Source organism: Prenolepis imparis, unplaced genomic scaffold (assembly GCF_030444845.1).
Source record: "Prenolepis imparis isolate NDT839.2.m4 unplaced genomic scaffold, iyPreImpa1.0 SCAF_13, whole genome shotgun sequence".
Taxonomy (NCBI): domain Eukaryota; kingdom Metazoa; phylum Arthropoda; class Insecta; order Hymenoptera; family Formicidae; genus Prenolepis; species Prenolepis imparis.
This window is the reverse complement of record NW_028141171.1, coordinates 4,384,616-4,398,669: the sequence shown is the minus strand read 5'-3', so window position 1 is coordinate 4,398,669 and position 14,054 is coordinate 4,384,616. Positions and strand designations below refer to the sequence as shown.

The window sequence follows — 14,054 nt, the reverse complement described above, 5'->3', positions numbered from 1 at the left end:
GTTCAAATTGTAATTTATCAAATTTGTGTGCTACTTTTATGAGACTGACGTTTATCTAAAAGATTGTTTACTTGGATTTTTTCTATATATGAATTGATAATTAAATAAACAATTTTAAATTTTAAAATTAATGTTTTTTTAATAATCTAGCCATTAGGAACATTAGAGTGTTCTATATCGGAAATTACCACTTTTTACATTTCCACTTAAAAAAAAAGAATTACATTATCGAAAAAATAGTATTTATTTACGATTAAAAGGGTCCGTGTAAAAATCACATGATTTATTCAATTTTTATTTTCTAAAAAAATAATATTAAAAATGTCTAAATATATGAAAGTTTTAAAAATGAGTTTAATATTATGTACATACATACATATTCGTATATATGCATAAACATTTATGTACATACATATTCGTATATATGCATAAACATTTATGTACATACATATTCGTATATATGCATAATCATTTATGTACATACATATTCGTATATATGCATAAACATTTATGTACATACATATTCGTATATATGCATAAACATTTATGTACATACATATTCGTATATATGCATAATCATTTATGTACATACATATTCGTATATATGCATAATCATTTATGTACATACATATTCGTATATATGCATAATCATTTATGTACATACATATTCGTATATATGCATAAACATTTATGTACATACATATTCGTATATATGCATAAACATTTATGTACATACATATTCGTATATATGCATAAACATTTATGTACATACATATTCGTATATATGCATAAACATTTATGTACATACATATTCGTATATATGCATAAACATTTATGTACATACATATTCGTATATATGCATAAACATTTATGTACATACATATTCGTATATATGCATAAACATTTATGTACATACATATTCGTATATATGCATAAACATTTATGTACATACATATTCGTATATATGCATAAACATTTATGTACATACATATTCGTATATATGCATAAACATTTATGTACATACATATTCGTATATATGCATAAACATTTATGTACATACATATTCGTATATATGCATAAACATTTATGTACATACATATTCGTATATATGCATAAACATTTATGTACATACATATTCGTATATATGCATAAACATTTATGTACATACATATTCGTATATATGCATAAACATTTATGTACATACATATTCGTATATATGCATAACCATTTATGTACATACATATTCGTATATATGCATAACCATTTATGTACATACATATTCGTATATATGCATAACCATTTATGTACATACATATTCGTATATATGCATAAACATTTATGTACATACATATTCGTATATATGCATAACCATTTATGTACATACATATTCGTATATATGCATAAACATTTATGTACATACATATTCGTATATATGCATAAACATTTATGTACATACATATTCGTATATATGCATAAACATTTATGTACATACATATTCGTATATATGCATAAACATTTATGTACATACATATTCGTATATATGCATAAACATTTATGTACATACATATTCGTATATATGCATAAACATTTATGTACATACATATTCGTATATATGCATAAACATTTATGTACATACATATTCGTATATATGCATAAACATTTATGTACATACATATTCGTATATATGCATAATCATTTATGTACATACATATTCGTATATATGCATAAACATTTATGTACATACATATTCGTATATATGCATAACCATTTATGTACATACATATTCGTATATATGCATAACCATTTATGTACATACATATTCGTATATATGCATAACCATTTATGTACATACATATTCGTATATATGCATAACCATTTATGTACATACATATTCGTATATATGCATAACCATTTATGTACATACATATTCGTATATATGCATAACCATTTATGTACATACATATTCGTATATATGCATAACCATTTATGTACATACATATTCGTATATATGCATAACCATTTATGTACATACATATTCGTATATATGCATAAACATTTATGTACATACATATTCGTATATATGCATAAACATTTATGTACATACATATTCGTATATATGCATAAACATTTATGTACATACATATTCGTATATATGCATAAACATTTATGTACATACATATTCGTATATATGCATAAACATTTATGTACATACATATTCGTATATATGCATAATCATTTATGTACATACATATTCGTATATATGCATAAACATTTATGTACATACATATTCGTATATATGCATAAACATTTATGTACATACATATTCGTATATATGCATAAACATTTATGTACATACATATTCGTATATATGCATAAACATTTATGTACATACATATTCGTATATATGCATAAACATTTATGTACATACATATTCGTATATATGCATAAACATTTATGTATGTACACTTCTCTTTTATTATGTTAATTGCATCGGCCTGCTTTTGTAGCTGCACCCCAATTTCTCCCTCCCTCTTTCTCTCCTTTTTCTTTCTCTCTCTCTCTCTCTCTCTCTCTCTCTCTCTCTCTCTCTCTCTCTCTCTCTCTCTCGCTCTCTCTCTCTCTCTCTCTCTCTCTCTCTCTCTCTCTCTCTCTCTCTCTCTCTCTCTCTCTCTCTCTCTCTCTCTCTCTCTCTCTCTCTCTCTTTCTCTCTCTTTCTCTCCCGTGGGATGTATTCTCTGACAAAATGATCAATTCGCACGAGTATGCAATGCACATATACACGTGAAATATTGTACACGCGATCGGGCGTCCAATGGAATCGTGCAGGCTGGCCGCGCATTATCCACTTTAGCGGATATAGGGTGCGGAAGCAGGGTCCTAAATTGAAGTTTCGAATTAAACCGCGCCCGGATGATCCGTCTCATCTAGCCGGAGTCGCTTTAAGGCTTGCGCGCGCGCAATTTCATTGTCAATAAACATGTCGTCGTAAAGTCTGGCTTTAATGCGGAATTATGGTCCCCCGGAATTAATTTGTCGATTCTTGCGTCGCGAGAACAGAGAGAGAGGGAGATGAAGCGTCTAGAAGTGCAGTAATGAGCATCTAAATTACTCATTACCAAACTTGTTCGTTCGCCTTTAAAGTTTCCTGATAAACACGCCGATAAAAGTGTAATAATGAATCAGACTTTAACTTTTGATTATACGAAACGATACGAACCTCTCATAAATAGTCAGTTGGTTATTGGATTATAATTAATTGTATGATTAATTAAGTCACGAAAGAATTACTAATATGACGCTCTATAAGATTAGCGAAAAATTTATTGAATGAAGATGATTTTTAGAGATTTTTATATTTAGACAAGAATTTTTTAGAAATAAAATATCGCAAAAGTAAAATATTTATTAGAAACAAAATATTAATAATAAAAATTTCTTTTAGTGCAAATATAAAAAAATGTAATTTCCGATATATTTACACACACTATGTTTTTAATATCGTACACCTCATTCTCAACTTTTTAAAGGCTATATTATTGTAAAAACATTAATTCTGATTCATTAAAATTACTTCTTTAATTATTAATACATATAGGGGAAAAATCAGAAAAAAATATTTTAGAAAAACGTCAGTTTTATAAAAATAGCACACAAGTTTGGCAAATTTGAGCACCGTCCCTTAAATACTAATAAATTACAAAATAATGCAAAATTTAAAATTATAATGACAGATTACATTTTAAACTAAAATTACATATTTTTAAATATCAATATCAGTGGATGTACGATATAGAAAAGTATTCATGAAAAAAAATGGCTGTTCGAATGAGAATACGAAAGTCTACAACTTAACTTTTATTAATGTAAAACTATAATCTGCAGACTGCATATATGTTGAAAAAAATATTTTTTCATTCACAACACCTGCTTAAAATAAAAAACATACGCAAAAATTTTTTTGGATAATCAAAACATAATTTACATCGACAAACTGACTACTTGGTGGGTCACTTTTACAACTAGATTAACGTTATACTGCACAAAGGAGAAGCAATTAAGACAGTTTTTCAAGAGGGTGCAGCATTCACTAGTAAAAAAATTCAAGTATGTGTACTCATTGTTAATTTTTTTATACAGGATGTCATTGAAAAAAACATATATGCAATATGGAATATACCATCAGATTCTCTGGCCATTTTGGAGATTTTTCCTCAATGTCGAGGAAGTAAGCCTTTAAACTCTACCTAAAATTAACTTTACCCAAAATTAATTAAAGCTTTAATTAATTTTCTATATTCTAGAATGTAGTTTTGTTAATATTTTAAAATTCACAAAGTTTAATTCGCGAGAAAGTTCTTTCTTAATCATTTAGGACTTGAAAATTATTAATGCCTCGATATTTTCACTAAGGAAAAATCGTCTCCAAATTGACCAGAGAATTTAATAATATGCTGTATATATTTTTTTCCAGTTACATGTATAATAAATAATAAATATCCGTGCGTGAGAGAAGCACGAATAGATTACGGTCTGTCATTGGTGACGTTTGAAAGTCTGCGGGATTTCGAGTTAAATAAATCGCAATCACGTGCGTTCACCCGGTCATCCCCTTATTTGGCGGCGACTTCCGGCGAGGCGGCAGCTGCGCTGCGGGAAACTTTCGCGATCTCGTTTGATGCGCATCGCGGCGCGAAAAAGTGCATTCGCGCGCGGATCTATGGACCTTACGGTATTCGGTGCACGTCCCGCGAGTTTATCTTGGCAAAGAGGGGCTGACATATTGGGATCGTCTGGCCGCATTTATGTGGGCCCTCTCTGCGCCGACTCGGTGCCCTGATGCCATATAAGTGCGGCATCTACTCTCTTTCTCTTCCCTCGTTTTCTTCTGATTCTTAAGCACCACTTCTGGTGGTTAGGCCACTTCCGCCATTCTCTGCCTGCGTCGCGTCAAGCATTTCAAAACGCGACGCATCAAAGGAATATGATTATTTCGACTCTTCTCTCTGTTTCTCCTCTTTGACAGCGAGCGTAAAAGGAAAATGTTGAAAATCCGAAAATTGTCAAATATAAAATTATCTTAATTTTTTTTTATAATTGCAGGCATTATTAAAAAAATAGCTTTAATTAAGCAGTATTACATATAAATGTTTTAGGTATACATGTTTTTTTATTAAAAAATAAATAAAGGAATATAATTATTCCGATTTGTTTCTGTTTCTCCTGTTTGACAGCGATCGTAAAGAAGAAAATATTGAAAATCCGAAAATTGTAAAATTATTAAATGTAAAATTATCTAAATTTTTTATAATTGCATGCATTATTAAAAAAATAGCTTTAATTGAGCAATATTACTTATAGCCCGGTATTCATAGTCCGTTCTTATTTCAAGACCGTCTTAAGTAATGTCTTAAGATGCAAATACGGCTCTGTGATTGGTTAATCACATCTTAAGATTGTACTTAAGACATTCTTAAATATAAGAACCGACTATGAATACCGGCCATAAATGTGTTACTTTTTTATATTAAAAAATGAGTAAATTTCTCAACGATTAGATTGAAATTAAAAATAATAATTAATAAAGTTTCTCAACGATTAGATTGAAATTAAAACAATCTCTCGGAAGAAAGAAGAGAGAGACTATATTTTCCACCCTGCTGCATAAATTGTTTTGCATAAATTAAAGTGCAGCGTCGTCGTAAACACTCAACTTTCCTTGTTTTTTTTTTTTTTTTTTTTTTTTTATTAAACTTTTATATTATTTAAAATAAGATGCATTTTAAAAAGAAAAAGAATTTAGAGAGATGGGCTAACAGAAAGTGAATTGCGAAATACGAGAGAGAGAGATTTTGAATTTATATCGACGCTCACGTCTCGCCTACCGGCAATTTGCATCTACATCTATACGAGGCGATGGCTAATACAATTTTCAAGCGCGTCTTTAGTGAAGCGGTAGTACGAATTTATGAATATGGCGCAAAAATTCACGCCGTTATACGCGGATGGTCGAGCCGAATTTATGCGACAGTTTTAACGCATTTTGTTTCTCATTTACGAGCATATTTATGTTGCGAAACGTAACGAGAAAGACTCGCCAAATATTGAATACTGTATTTCTCTCGCCAAACGTCATAAAAGTCTTGAAATCGTAATAAAAAGAGTGAAATCCGTAATAAATTCTTCTCCTAGAATTCTTAAAATATTTCTGTCGTATTATTCATCGATTGTAATAAGTAAATCAAAGATTTGCATCTGCTTTACAAAATCGCGATTAATAGAAATCGAAATAAAAATATCAAAATGCAACAAAAATAGAGATTTTATCGATTTTATTAGATATTGCTTAAATATTTTTTAAATAAATGTTTATTGACGAAGAGCATCTTGCGGATCTAGAATATAAAAGTATTTTAATTTGAATTTATAAATATAAAGATAATCAGTCAATATATATTTGATAACTAATTGAATTGATTGAACGGCTAATATTGAAAAAAAACTAGTGCAATATGTTATCTGTCATCAATAAGAGATAAAATAATATTTTTAAAACAATGAATATATGAAGCAATTTAGAATAAACATTAAATTAAATACTGCATTGAAAAATTTATTTTGCTTTGCAATATCATGATTCATGATCATGATTTTATTTTGTATTTAGCGTTCGCGCGATTCCATTATACCGGAAAATATTAATCCCCTATAGCAGTTGTAGTTTCCCATTTAATTTAAATACATCAAATTTATCTGCGTCTGTGCGAATGATACAAATGCGATATGGACAGAGAGAAAAGCATCACCGGAATATTTTACCCGCTAACCTTGATTTTCATTGAAACCACTAACACGTTTCGGATTTCTCGGCAACTTCATAATTATGCTATTTTCTCGCTACAGGTGTAGAATGAAACAATGGAGACAGGATTTGCCACCGACTTCCGTTATAATTACTTTCCACAATGAAGCACGATCTACACTACTCAGAACCGTCGTCAGGTAAGTTTGAAACAATTTTGCTTGACATAAAATGCAAATGCAGTTACACTTCAAATTTAAATACATGGATCTTCTTAGTTTCCCCTTGATATTTTCTATATTATACAATTACGCTTCGTGTATAAACTTTGAGAAAAATCAGCGTATTTATTTTTTTTTTTTTTTTTATATTTTTAAAATATTTAAAAAATTAAAAGGGATGAGACATCGAAAATGAGAAACAATACTGAAATTGAAGCATTTCGTATATTCCTTAAATAAAGTGTGAGTTTAATATGTGTGAGCGCGCATTTTTGCTTATCGTAAGATTAAATTCTCAAACGCAAAATAATTGTAAATGGACAAATTCTCACGCGATCGTAAATGGTATAGATACGGGACACGGCAGTCTTCAATTCTCGATGCGATCAACGAGTTGTGGTTAAAACGCGCGAAGATTCTCAATTCGAGCCGGAATTGGGTGACGGCATGCGATGGAATTTTTTAATCGTCATTCCATCGTTTTATATCCCCCACACTTATTATGCGCTCGTACATATGTACGTATGTATTACATATATGAATGCGATGAACCGAAGAATCCAAAAGACCTTTGTCAAATATACGTATATATAAGGGAAACATAAAAATTCTCTTCATTTTTATTTCATGAAAGTATAAATTGCTATTGATTGATAAAAAAATTAATCGGCTGAAAAATTGATTATATAAATATTACTTTAAAAAAATATTTGGCTATTTTAATTTTCTCTCAATTATACTTTACGTAGATTTTTAAATTTTATTTGTATTTAATTTTTAACATTTTTTATTTAAAAAAAATTGTTTTTCTTTATTTTTAATTTTATTTAATCTAAAGTACAACATTATATATTTGATATTTTCTGCGTTACTTCAATATTTTTTTTCGGATTATCTCTCTATCCAGAAACATATCTCATATCCAGAGGATATAAATCATTAATATTTCTCATAAATGTCATAAGTGTTCTCGTATTAATTAAAACGTCTTCACTACGGGGCGTCGTCTCACCCCGAAGCGAAGAAAAGTACGAGCCACATTTCTCGCCGGAGGTAGCCTCCGTGCAAAAGTTGCTCAAAGTTCTCACCGCCGTACCGGAAGAAGGAAGCAGCCAAGAGTCGGAAAATTTATTTAAGTCGGTAACGCGTGGCGTCAGGGAAATATATCGGTTCTATCGTCTCGGTCGAATGAAATTAAAAGGAAGTCTTAATTACCGCGGCGAGACCGCATTTCGCCACCATCTTGAAATTCTTCGCGATCAATTTCACGCCTTGTCCAAATTTTCTACAAAAGTTAATTAACAATATTTCAATGCGATAGAAAAAATTTTTAAAAATATATAATAATTATTTTATAATTTTATTGATATATTTAATAAGCCTATTAACGTGATAGATTAAAAATTGGAAAACTAATCGTGGAATTGAAAATTTTTTTCACGAAAAGATAATTTTAATTAAATGTAATTAATTTTAATTCTTTGCGACCAATCACCTTGTCCAAATTTTCTACAAAAGTTAATTAACAATATTTCAATGTGATTGAAAAAATTAAGAATATAATGACCTTTTATTATTCCGTTTACATATTTAATAAACCTATTGATAAATTAGTGGAATTAAAAAATTGTTTTTCACGAAAAGATAATTTTAATTAAATATAATTAATTTTAAGCAACAAAAGAAGCCCTCATTATTTATACAATAATCCTTTTATATTAAACTCGCGAATAGAATGGGACGAGGCAACACGAGAACGTTCAAACAAGAGGCAAATGGTCAGAGACACAGGTCCTCGAAACTTTGATAAAAGATTCAATGGGACAATCTGAAGCTTCTGTTCTTCTCTTAATCTGGTACCTCGCTTTATTCGATGTTAATCGACTGGAAATGTTTATATAGAAATGAATGGTAGCGACTCTGAGAAAAGTAATGGCGTATCGAAATTTTTAAATTGAATAACTGAAATGAAGAAAGAGTTTAAATTGAAAGAACAAACTTAATGTCAATATTTAATGTCTCAATCTGTAATAATGTACAATTATTATGCATTATGTATCACGTTTGATTTATAATTTTTGAAATTTTTTTAGTAATAAATAAATAAGATGATTAAAAATAGTAATATTAACAGTATTATTAAATTTAATAGTTTTTATATATTTAAGTTTGCACATACAAATCTTTTTTTTTTTTAGTGTATTGAACAGAAGTCCGGAACATCTGATCAAGGAAATCATTCTCGTGGATGATTTCAGCGATCATCGTAAGTAGTTTTATACATTATTTACAAGCTCGAGAATTAAAAAAAAATATTAATAAATAATTTCATTTAATGAATAATTTTATTTATTTATCAAACAAGTTTCGAATTTTTTAAATTGTAAAATAACTTGGAATAAAGTATTAATAAGACTTGATATATGATTCATAAACAAAACCGACAAATTATACTCCCGGATCAACTCGATATTGTGAAGAGAATATTGCGCGTATAATATTTAACGTCATTTACCATAATTAAAATGTAAATGATGTGTATATTCAATTACGGAAAATCGCGCTTAATATTACATTTAATACTGCATTTAATATCGCTAAAGAATTGATGATTCGTGACTAATCCGTTATTTATGATACTATTTTATCGTTCTAAACAGCGTATCATTAAATTACGAAATCTCGAAATTTGTGCACACATACGCAATTCAAAGTTTATATTTTTTTTAATGAGAAATATATTTTGATCGAATGAACGGAGATAATGGATTGCAAATAAAATAATTAAAAATTATAAATAATATCGCGTAACTCAAAATACGTAAAATGATATTGCAATCGTTGCACAAAATATACAAATACGATATACTTTCGATTAAAATTAAAAATATCACAGAAAAAAAATATTAATCACCATAGCTAAATTTTAACTGTCCCTGTAGTTAAACGAAGAATTCTCCGTTAAACTATAGGTAAAAAATTGAGCTAAAATTTGGGCATGATAACTAAATTTTAGGTGTAATATAGGGGCAGCTAAAATTTATAGCTATGATGGCTAATTTGTACACAGAGAGAATTTCTCTTAGAATTTACCCTGAAAATCATGACAATCGTGGGACAATATGGTATGGAAAGAATTTCAAAAATATGTTTGATTAATTTTACCATACTTTTAGTAAATTTTACTATATTTTTAGTAAAATTAATCAAACATATTTTATATATTATTGTGATAGATATTATTATTTTCTATTGATAAATATTAATCACACAGAAATTCTCATAAAAAATTCTTTCCATACCATATTGTCCCACAATTACCATGATTTTCAGGGTAAATTCTAAAAGAAAATTCTCTCTGTGTACATAAAACGAGGATGATCGATTTGTTCGCAGCCGAGGACGGCGAGGAGCTCTCGCGAATCCATAAGGTTCGCGTGATCAGAAACGAGAAGAGGGAAGGGTTGATGAGATCGCGGGTCCGGGGTGCAGATGCAGCTACCGCGAATGTGTTGACATTTTTGGATTCGCACTGCGAATGCAATGCCGACTGGATCGAACCCCTTCTGGAAAGGGTGGCCGAGGACCCGAGCAGGGTGGTTTGTCCCGTAATCGACGTAATCAGTATGGACACTTTTCAATATATCGGTGAGTGGGTGTGAGTGGGTCGTAAACATTATTTGACGTAGTTTTCACGATTTCTGAGAGATGAAAAGATAAAGAAAGTTCGTTCTCTCCTTCAGATATCGCAAACATCTTTCGTAAACAATATTCTTGCTTCTCGCGAGCGAAGCGAACGATTTCTATCTTGTTTTTAGGAGCCTCCGCTGATCTCAGGGGTGGCTTTGATTGGAGTCTGGTCTTCAAATGGGAGTATCTCAGTCAGACGGAACGACAGGCGAGGCAAAAGGACCCGACACAGGCCATTAGGACCCCTATGATCGCCGGCGGATTATTTGTCATCAACAAAGCGTATTTTGAGAAACTCGGCAAATACGATACTCAGATGGACGTTTGGGGCGGCGAGAATCTAGGTATGATTATATAGCTTCGTGCACGGAGCACCTATATAAAGTGTTCGGGAAAAGTTGGACGAAAATTCGACATACGTTATGTGTGTGATTCTTAAATATTTTTAATATTTAATATTTAATATTTCATATTCAATATTCAATATAAAATTTTTTAATTTTAAATTTCACGCTGCTCTCTTCTTTGTAGAAGAGATACACAAAGATAAAAATATTTATTATATGTATATATATATATTATTTTTATATATAAATTATATATTATTATATATATTATTTTATTATTATATAAAATTATTTTATAGACGAATGTTTTTTTTTTTTTTTTTAATTTGTTATATATTTTCTAAAAATAATAACTAAGGATATTTTGCTTTGAGAGAATTGCAAATGCTACGAAAGATATTGCACGTGGCCCCCCGTCTATCCCCCTTTCTCGCCCGATATACTTCGTTACAAAAACTTTCTTACGAGGCACGCGCAACTCAAGATGAGTGCTTTGCTGCGGAGTAAACTTTTTATTGAATCAATATGGTCGAGAATTATAATTTCTTAACAAGTTTTAAGCATTTTCTATTTGTATTGAGAAATACCAGAACATATTGTCTTAAATATTAGCTTATTTGTCACAATATTCGACAGTCGCACAGATAAATAAAACTGAAAACATTTCGGTTCTCGAAAGTTTATATAGAGAATCGCGATTGCCTTTTTATCTCGTCATAAAAAAAAATTAATAAATATTAAATAAAAAATTCAATATAAAATGAGTCGAAATTCATCAAGCGACACTTCTGTCTTTAATAAGATTCGCATTTAATCGATATCTCGTAAAATGTCACGTTGGCTGTTTACGTGTAGATATAGAGCATCGATTATTCTTCCAAGTATCAGGAAAAATGCTGCGTCTGTCGTTACACGTTTCAAACACGAAAGAAAATAAACTATTCGACAGAAACTACCGTCTTGCGCGCCGCAGTTTGTAAGGAACTTCGTGGAAAACATAGCGAGAAAACCAATATATGTCAAAAGTGTGAAATAACTTCGACCTCATTTCGAACGGAGAGAAGAAAAGTTGTCGAGTTTCTTGGAATAATGCTAACATTATTTCAGTTTAGCGTAACGAAAGATTTGTTTATTAAAACTGCATTTTTCTATTTATTAACATAATTTTGCAAATCATACGTGTATATTATATTATATATTTTATAAGACGCTCCCTTTAAAACATGTCTATAGATACAATTTTTATTTTTTTTTATATTATATGCATGTAAAAAGTACTCCAGGAATACAAAAAATAATGCGATACAATTTTTGAATTTCTTAAAATAATGCTAACATTATTTCAATTTAAAGTAATTTAATAAAAGATTTGTGTATTAAAACAGCATTTTTCTATTTACTAACATAATTTTGCAAATCATTTTAGGATGTTTTTTAAAACGTATCGATAGATAAGATTTTTAATTTTTCCTTATGCATACAAAAAATATCCAGGAATAATGCGATATAAAGATAAAAAATATATTTAAAAATCATTTTAATTCATGTTTTTTAAATTATTATTAAAAAATTGCACAATATAAAAATTGAAAGAATAAATATAAACAAAGTTAATCTAAAAATGAAACCAAAATTAAAAAACAAAGCACTTGAAATGACAAAAGAAGCATGCCAATTTTATAGTATTCTATATATTTCTATTTTATATATAGTAATTCTGTATATAAAATAAAATAAAACTTAATTTTGAGAGCTATAGGGAAAATGAAAATAATGCAGTTTAAGTAGTAAAAAAATATTTACTAAAAATAAATTAATATATTAAATTAGATTCGGAAGTTTACGGATTCTCTTCTCGTTTCGCTAAACTCTCTCTCGACTACTTCCCTTTTCTCATTTAACGTTTTGCGTTTGTGCCGGTGGCATTATACACACTTGTAACTTAAACTTTCTTTCAGAAATATCGTTCCGCGTGTGGCAATGCGGTGGCAACTTAGAGATTATTCCGTGCTCACGTGTGGGCCATGTATTCCGCAAACGTCATCCTTACTCGTTCCCCGGCGGCAGCGGAAACGTGTTTGCCCGAAACACGAGGCGCGCCGCCGAAGTATGGATGGACGACTACAAGCAGTTCTACTATAACGCCGTGCCGTTGGCACGAAACATCCCTTACGGAAAGTAAGTCTGCTAGTTTGCGCCGACGTTTCAATTAAACTCTCTCCGGAGAGAGAGAGAGGCAATTTCACTTGCATTTCATCATGTCATTTAACGCCGCATCAAAGTACTACGCTACTACTGAATACGCATTTAAATACGCGAAATAAGAAATTTATTTTTACACGAAATAGAAATTTAAAACCGAGCCCTCTCGTCAAAATTACATCTTGATATTAATATATAAAAATAAATTTTTTTTTAAATATATAAATAATATATAAAATATATATTATTTATTACTATAAATTATATATTAAATAGAAAAAAGATATAAATATAATTGAAATATATAAAATACTTAAATAATATTAAATATATAAAAACAGAATTTTATTAAAAGAATTAAGTTAAAATTAAGAACTTAGTAAAAAATCAATAAAACGAAAGCTGCATATAAAATATATAAATATAATTAAAAATAAAATACATAAATAGCATTAAATATAAATACCGAATTTGATTAAAGAATTAAATTAAAATGAAAAAATAAAAAATTCGATTATGTTAATTGTATAAATAATTGCAGTATCCAAGATAGGATGGAGCTAAAACGGAGGCTGCATTGCAAGCCTTTCAGCTGGTATCTGAAGCACATCTATCCCGAATTGATCATACCTACGAGCGAGGGTGGTCCAGGCGGTTCTTTGAAGCAAGGCACGGCCTGTCTAGACAGCATGGGCCACCTTCTCGACGGAAACGTGGGTCTCTATCCTTGTCACAACACCGGTGGCAACCAGGTAAACTACTACTTACTACCAGAGCAATCTAAATTCGATAAAA

The 14,054-nt window shown here is 29.8% G+C and overlaps 1 protein-coding gene across 5 annotated transcripts in view; it reads left to right on the top strand.

The window, feature by feature from the left end:
• Positions 1-14,054, top strand: part of Pgant2 (polypeptide N-acetylgalactosaminyltransferase 2) — a 260,868-nt gene that overhangs the window by 241,891 nt on the left and 4,923 nt on the right. For all 5 annotated transcript variants that reach the window (XM_083053228.1, XM_083053229.1, XM_083053226.1 and 2 more), the window contains exons 4-9: positions 6,901-6,999; positions 9,219-9,286; positions 10,417-10,668; positions 10,839-11,054; positions 13,016-13,235; positions 13,801-14,011. In XM_083053228.1, the coding sequence (XP_082909354.1) occupies positions 6,901-6,999; positions 9,219-9,286; positions 10,417-10,668; positions 10,839-11,054; positions 13,016-13,235; positions 13,801-14,011 (1,066 nt within the window). The remainder of the gene's footprint in view (positions 1-6,900; positions 7,000-9,218; positions 9,287-10,416; positions 10,669-10,838; positions 11,055-13,015; positions 13,236-13,800; positions 14,012-14,054) is intronic.